The 8700-nt window shown below is 38.6% G+C and overlaps 1 protein-coding gene across 1 annotated transcript; it reads left to right on the forward strand.

The window, feature by feature from the left end:
* The first annotated feature begins 607 nt into the window (after positions 1–607).
* On the forward strand, positions 608–3565 carry LOC144358795 (uncharacterized). The gene has a single exon (XM_078012263.2). It carries the CDS (start codon positions 608–610, stop codon positions 3563–3565), a length of 2958 nt encoding a protein of 985 aa, XP_077868389.2.
* The last annotated feature ends 5135 nt before the right edge of the window (positions 3566–8700 follow it).

The raw sequence follows: 8700 nt of genomic DNA on the forward strand, positions 1-8700 counted from the left end.
AGTTTCAAATACTTGTCCACACATTTATTCTCTCAATTTAACAACTTGTAATGGTGTAAAATAATTAAACGAGAGTTGTCTACACCAAAATAAGTCTAAAATATTTGTCCGCACATTTATTCTCTCAATTTAACAACTTGTAATGGTGTAAATAATTAAACGAGAGCTGTCTACACCAAAATAAGTCTAAAATATTTGTCCGCACATTTATTCTCTCAATTTAACAACTTGTAATGGTGTAAAATAATTAAACGAGAGCTGTAGACACCAAAATAAGTCTAAAATATTTGTCCATACATTTATTCTCTCACGTTAACAACTTGTAATGGTGTAAAATAATTAAACGAGAGTTGTCTACACCAAAATAAGTCTAAAATATTTGTCCGCACATTTATTCTCTCAATTTAACAACTTCTAATGGTGTAAAATAATTAAACGATAGCTGTCTACACCAAAATAAGTCTAAAATATTTGTCCGTACATTTTCTCTCTCAATTTAACAACTTGTAATTGTGGGAATTAACAGAACATATATGTGGATGACGTCATAACCGGCTGTACGTCTGAATCCGACGCCATACAATACTACAACGAGTCCAATCAACTAATGAGTTCTTGTGGTTTCAACCTTCGTTCATGGTCTTCGAACAATAATGAGATTCGTAAACTTGCCAGAAATGACAACAAACTGAAGACCGCGCCAGACGTCGGCATTCTTGGTATACAGTGGAATACCGAGAAAGATACACTTACTTACAGAGATATTAACATTCAATCACCGGGACATTTAATTACGAAACGCGACGTCGTCAGTCATACAGCGTCATTGTATGACCCGCTTGGTTTATTATCACCAGTACACGTAAAGGCAAAGTTGTTCATTCAAGACATCTGGAAAAAGAGAATCGATTGGGATGAACCTTTAAATGAGACTATGTTTAACAATTGGGAATCTATTGCTGGCGATCTAAATCAGATCACAAATACTACAATGAATCGTCAATATTTCAATGAAACCACAGATGACACAAACGATTGTGAACTGCACGTTTTCTCTGATGCTTCCATGAAAGCATATGGTGCTGTTGTTTACCTCAGGAAAAACAACAAAACTGCTATTGTTATGGCGAAAACCCGAGTCGCGCCGATCAATTGCAAAACACTGACTTTACCTCGTCTAGAGTTGATGGCAGCCTTAGTTGCCACGCGATTGAGTAAGTTTGTTTACAATGCGTTATCTCCGAAACTGAACATTACTGAACGCGTATTGTGGTGTGATAGCCAAATAACATTACATTGGATCCACAGTGATAAGAAATTGCCTTTATTTATCGCTAACAGAGTGAAAGAAATTACTGGCTTCAAACACGTGTATAAATATTGTCCAACAGTTGACAATCCTGCCGACCTCCTGACTCGAGGAATTACCGCAAAAGAATTGAACAATTCCAATCTTTGGTGGAATGGTCCACGGTGGCTTCCTGTGCAAGGAAATTGGCCAATCTGCACGCTTTTCGATTCACCTCTCTTCAGCGACGTTCAATGCGACGCGAATCCACGCTCCAATGACGTCACACATGAGGTCAACGAACTATGTACCGGGGATTCCCTTGATCTACGTTCTAACGCCATCGACGAGTCCGCGGATGTCAACATCAATACTTCCGGGTTTCCTCGCGGCCCACAGATGCCGGTAAACGTAAACAGAGACACACCCACCGTTTTTCACGTGTCGGACATTCATCAATCTGAGATTCAATCAACTCTGCCCGTTGCCATGAATACCGACGATGAACACTGCCGTTTATCGGATAATGCTATACGTGACACTTTGTTTATAGATTCACCTTCAGAATCTATAGCCTCTTCTGACATTTCTCTGGGAATGCAACGCATCATTGATCTGACTAAATATGGGTCTTTGAGTAAACTGTTGAGAGTTACCGCTTATGTTCAACGATTCGTGTCTATACTGATACGCAATAATACTACACGCGGGCCATTGACAGCCAATGAACTTGAACGAGCCGAAACCGCGTGGATTAAATGTGTGCAGAAAGAGACATACAGTGACACTATGATGTCACTTCGGGGACATAATGCAAAGTACGGTCGTTTGGTGCGCCAACTGAAACTTTTTATCGATAATGATGGTATTCTGCGGTGTGGTGGGAGATTACATAACGCTCCTATTGACTTTGCTACGAAGTTTCCGATTCTTCTACCTAAGGGACATACGTTTACTACTCTGATCATTCGACATGATCATATTCGTCTATTGCACAGCGGTACGCAGGCTATTGTGACGTCCCTGAGACAACGATTCTGGATCCCGCAAATTCGACGCGCAGTGAACTACGTCATTCATAAATGTGTAACTTGTCGAAAGGTGGACGGGAAACCATATCAATCTCCGTTAACTGCGCCATTACCAGATTACCGTGTCAATATGACTCCACCGTTTTCAGTAACCGGCGTGGATTTTACTGGTGCATTGCTTGTCAAATCCTCCGATAACAAAGAAAACAAGGCATACGTTTGCTTGTTCACGTGTGCGGTCACACGTGCAATACACCTTGAACTGGTACCCGACTTGAGTACTCGAACTTTCATAATGGCTTTCCGTCGATTCGCTGCACGACGCTCCCTACCAAGTAAGATGTTATCCGATAACGCGACTACCTATTTATCCGCCGCTGACGAAATTCACGCTTTGTTCGAGTCTACCGAAGTAAAGAATCTACTAGCCGAAAATCGCGTTTCCTGGACATTCATTCCTAAACGTGCACCCTGGTTCGGTGGGTTCTGGGAGCGATTAATAGGATTAACCAAAACAACGATAAAAAAGGTACTCGGTCGCGCCTTTGTTACCTTTGAAGAACTCCGAACTATTCTTACTGAAATCGAGTCAATTTTAAACGACCGACCTCTGACCTACGTGTCAACGACCGAAGATGACCCCGTCGCATTAACGCCATCACACCTTCTTAACGGGCGACCGTTAACAACGCTACCTTACATTTCCACTGACATCGATGAACTTAATGATCCTAACTATGGGGATCATAACGCTAATAACGAACGATATAAACATCTATCAACCCTACAAATGAGTTTCTGGAAACGGTGGTCAACTGAATACCTAACTGCACTCCGAGAAAGACATCAAACGACTATTTCCGGGGTAAGAGATAATATTATACAAGTTGGTGATGTCGTTCTCGTTCATAATGACATTGATAAACGCGTACGATGGAAATTAGCTACTGTTATAAAACTTGTGTATGGAAATGATGGCCTAGTGAGATCAGCAGAAATAAAAACCTCATCTGGTATGACAAATCGTCCTATCCACAAACTGTATCCACTTGAGGTGAAGACACCCACTCCTTCAGATGAAGAGAGTCCACCACGAGACACAGAACCACTCTCGTTGTCACATGGAGGTGAAAATAGAGATGACACAACGCAACAAAGTGATACTGATGCTAGATATTCTCGCCCAAAACGACGGGCTGCCATTGCGGCTAGACATTTTATACAAGATCGTCTCAAGGACTTGTGATTATACCCTGAAATTGTTTATCGGATATTGCCTGCCAATGTCTTGGATTAATTGCCGTTAATTGGTTGAACATTATGAAATATATTGACTAACACGTCATATTAACAAATACGAGGCAATGATGTATTAAATCAACGCTATCAATGATCATAGAAGACAACATGTAATAAGAGTTGAATAATCAAACATTTCGAATCAAAGTTAACATTAAAGTTTTTAGAAAATATATCTATCATGATAATAATATAACACGATACACAATATCAGTAAAAATAGTAAACAATAATTCTATCCATATCTATTTCCGACAATTCCCTTGCCTGCCCATCTTTTTCTCGCAAACACCATTTGGCAATAAAGCTAAATATGACAACAAATTATTTAATTTGCATGACTACCCACATAGCTCAGTTGATTTGTACTATGTCAGCAATGTGAGCGATCGCTGGTTCGAATCCAGTATGTTTAGTTAGATTTTTGAATGCTAGTGAAGACAGTGCTCCTATGAGTAGGACTTAAATCCAAACTCCTGTGTGAAGACACTCGTGGTACAGTGGACAAGACAGTGCGCTGGGAACTCAAAGATCGCAAGTTCGAATCACGGATTGGACACTCCTACAAAAGACATGAAAGACGTTAAAAACATAAACAGCGGTTTCAAAAACTCAAGTCAGGAAAACAGAACACAAGAATACTACCCCACATGGAAGTCGAAGTCGTCGAAGAACGAACACTGCTGACAGCTGTAGATCACGTGCAACAACAGACACGAGGAGCATGGCTGCTCTCCAAATGGGTCCCTTCATTTGTATTGACCCCCTAAGGATTGCTAATCCCCCTTTCTAACTCTTCCCCCAAAAATAATATATCGCCCCTTTTAAAATGTATTGAGCCACAAATTAATGAATATTCATGAGCACAGAAACTGCTACGTCATGAATAAATTAGCATAATTTTAAAAAAATTGCATAAAGTGTAGGTACTCCTTCTGGAGCTCTGCCCAAATATATAATAATAATCAAACCATTTGCGTGAAATTGAGATTTTTCGAGCAATTATGATTTTCTTGGTAAATTCGGGAGGCTAGAGGTAGAAGTTAAACGTTTTTAAAATTTTGCATCGATTTAGCCTTGAAATTGTCTCACGTCGGTCCTTCACGTCCCATGCGTGGACCGACACGGAATCTCCACTAGCATTGCAGTCCCGAGCTCGGAGCATTTCGACGTGCCAGATATAGCGCTATTTAAAATACTCATGAATACTTTTCCCAATTTATTTAGACAAATTTGCAATAAATTTTAACACATTTGTTGCTTGTATGGGGACGATATTGCACTTTACAGCAAACAATTCTGATCGTCTTACTAAGGGAATCACCAGTTAATTTGACCGAGGGGGTGCCGGTGAATTTCACATGTTATTGTTAAATAATCACAAGTCCCCCCTAGGTGTATATTAAAAATTGGGCTGCCCCCCCTTAGAAAAAGACAAAATATGATAGCCCCCCCCCCATGATTTTTTTTTTAAACAATAAAGATTTACATTAATGAATCGTTGCATGCTTCCAGGTTCCAGCTCTACTCCCTGACCTCGTCACTACAGTTTAAGGAACTATTAAGTCATCAGTCTCTATTTCCTCTGCACTGTCAACGAGATCATCACCATCAGAGTCTTCTGAGTCAGTTTCGTCAGTGTTGTACATTCTGGTGTTTACAGTTTGTAAATGTTCAGTGATTTTATGTGTTTTTGCTTGATCTTAATATGATTTTCTGATTACATCACTGGTAATTGCTTTCATTTTGTCTTGTTTGTTTCCTTTTTTTGGTAGCTTATTATGGTCCAGGTACTTATCCAACTCAGCTGCTGTCAATGTTTTTAGTGTCCCATTCAACACCAAAGAAATCCAGTCATAATCACTATGACTTTTTTCCTGCTTCTTTTGTTGTTGTTTCTTTCTATCTTTTTCCCTAATGGTTTTCATTTGCTTTAGTGTGGTAAGGTGTTGTAAATAGTCTATGACATATTGCTCTTCCACTGCATACTTAGAGGAAAATTCTTTGATGCTCTCAGTATTCTCCAAAGATAAAAGCCCATTTTTGAAATTCTGCGTGATGTTGAAACGCGGCTGCCAATCATCTGGCTGTCTTCTTTCACTATTACTATTCACACATGGGGTCTCATGCACGCTTAAGAAGTGGTACGGCCTCTCACTGTTTGTCACTGGTTGGGGAAAGTTACTCTGACTTATTTACCAGTTATAGAAGACGCCTAAAACAGTGGGCTATTGAACTGACGGCTTACAATGACAGCATGGTGAGTGAACTGCAGTCAATCTACTGAGTTCATGGCAGATCTTGATAAAACACTGACTTGGTTAAGAAAAGATAACAGGAGAAAAGTGAAGAAGCGAAAACGAGATCGTTTTGCAAGAGGAGTTACAGCTTTGTTAGAAAGGATAACATCCACTGAGGTTGTACAAAGATGTTTCCCTGATGGTATACATGGTTCAGTAGATTTTGAAATCTCAGATCAAACTGAAGCCAATTTGAAGTTGTCAAAGATGGATGCAGTATATTTGCAATACCTCATTCATCGCAATGTCTTCTGTGCTGCAGCTAAGCAGCAGATGATGAAGTATGAAGAACTGAAGTTAAAATATGAGTGCCTGTCTGATAGTTCCAGTGGAGAGAGTTATGAGGATGGTGAAAGTGGTTCTAATGATCCTGGTGATAGTGCCGATACTGACATTCTTTGCGATGAGGATAGAGATTGATAGGAATGGAGAGGATCAAAAATAGATGCCTAGGTTCAATATCTACAGTTCCTCAGAAAGTTGTGTTTTATTAAAAAATATGAAAACTTTTTTATATATATTTTATTTATTTACATACAAAATATTACACTATATAAATACATTTTATCTTTATATTTTGTGTTATATTAGTGTGTTTGCTTTTCACAAACTTGTTTAAAAGGTTTGTTTTTCTTCATACAGTGGAAAGTGCAGTAAGTTTTTTTATGCTATTTACAGAGGTTTATACTGTTGTTTACAAATGAAGTTTCATGTTTTATACTAATTTGATTAAGTTATTGTTGTGCAATAAAACAATAAACAAACAATAACTCTTTCTCATTGCAGTATGTTTATCACAGCAGCCGTCGTCTATACAATATATGTGAATAAACCCAGAAAATTATAACCCCCCCTCCTTCACTCTTGGAAAAATTGTTAGCCCCCCCTTTCATATACAGAAAATGGAAAGGCCCCCCCTTAGAATTGCCCGGCACCCCCCAGGCCAGATTAACTGGTGATTCCCTAAATGTGTCGAATATTGTAGTCGCGTGACATTTGGAGTCACATTGACATACGTACAGAAGTCACAGTGATAATAATAATAATAATAATAATAATAATAATAATAATAATAATAATAATAATAATAATAATAATAATAATAATAATAAATTTAGTTATCGTTAGAAATAGTTTCCATTTGCTGTCAGCAATAAAATGCTAGTGATAAAATGCAATCCTCGGGGGCGGAGCTACGTCACAAGACGTTCCACGTTGCTAAGACGCGCACCACTGTACATGCATTTCTAAGGGCTCTTTTCGCGCTGCTGTGGAACGCCGGTCGAGCCGGTGAAAATTCGAGAAAACAACACAAACTCAACTTTGAAGTAATTCTGAACAACCAAATTTATATATGTTACACACGTAGGGCTAATCTTGTTACACTGTTCAGGGGAGTCTCAACAATCATCCCAAAGTACCGTTTTTTGCGAGTTGTTGGCCTTTGTTTTCACCGCCAGGGTTGCCAAGCGGTGAAAATGCCCGGATGTCCGCCCCCGAGGATACATGGTAATACTAAAGAAGAATGTTAGTCACTGTTATTTCTGATATCCGCAACTGAACTGGCGTATGTCAATGACCCGGGGTCAGCCATTTTGGTAGATCAATACATAAAAATTAACACACTGATGTAGTTTTGAAATTCAACATTCGTGTTACGTCATATTTATCTGGAAATATATACATGTGTGGATTAATAATATCAAGAGACCAGATGCCAAACTCAGATCTTATAGTCTACTTAAAAGTGATATTAGTCCAGCTAAATACCTACAACTGTTAAATAATAGACAAGATATTAGATTACTGTCTCAATTGAGACTTAGTTGTCACAACATAAAAGACCTTAAATCCCATTAGAGAACAGGATTTGTGATAAGTGTTGGTGTCACAGTATTGAAGACGAAGTTCATTTTATTACAGGCTGTTGCTATTACACTGATGAATTGGATATTATGTACACTGAATTTACCAAAGATATCCCCACTTTCCAGTCTGAAAACAATATCAACAAGTTTATTATCCTTATTAATACTAATCAACCTAAACTAAGTGTGTTTTGAAAAACACAAACTACATTATTTTTTTACTACCTAATCTTATGTTTAACGTTCTGTTTTTTACTTATCTTTTTACCTTACCTTTTATTACTTTCAGTCAAAAATGAATTTGTGATTATTATTATTATTATTATTATTATTATTATTATTATTATGTGAAATTCCAATGGAAGACGGAAGTACCCCAAGGACTATAAACATTTCAATAAATATACATAAAAGTTAATGAAAATAAATGCTTGCTGCAAAACATTAAATGGCGATGGCCGTCGCGTAGCCTGATAAGGTCACGTGAGTTCCGCCGTCCGCGGTACTCCAAACTCAGGTAGAGTGTGATGTCGTTCAGCCAGCGAAGGTGCCACTTACGCCTACATGTCAGACAAGCCGTCGCGCAGAGCGAGTTCGAAGTTTATGTAAACAAACAATGCATTTTGCACTCGTTTATTTATATGCGTAACTTCAACTTCTTTACAGAGGAGTAAAGAAATCTTGATTAATGCTTACATTGGGAGAACAGTCTTGTCAAAGGCCCCTTTTGTGTTTTCACTGTTGGCGATCCGCTCCGCTAGGATTGCCCTTATAATCACTTTTGTCGTTTTGTGTGTGTGTGTGTGTGTGTGTGTGTGTACATTTCCAGTGTTTTCACGTATTATTTCTTCTGTGATTTTTTTGGCTTGGCCGATTTCGTTCAAACTTGGCAGGTAGGTCACACCTTAACCCTA

Source organism: Saccoglossus kowalevskii, chromosome 22 (assembly GCF_978046115.1).
Source record: "Saccoglossus kowalevskii chromosome 22, keSacKowa6.1, whole genome shotgun sequence".
Taxonomy (NCBI): Eukaryota; Metazoa; Hemichordata; class Enteropneusta; family Harrimaniidae; genus Saccoglossus; species Saccoglossus kowalevskii.

What these genes read in the sequence shown, in the direction of transcription:
- LOC144358795 (XM_078012263.2), top strand. Translation starts at nt 608, where the DNA reads ATGAGTTCTTGTGGTTTCAACCTTCGTTCATGGTCTTCGAACAATAAT.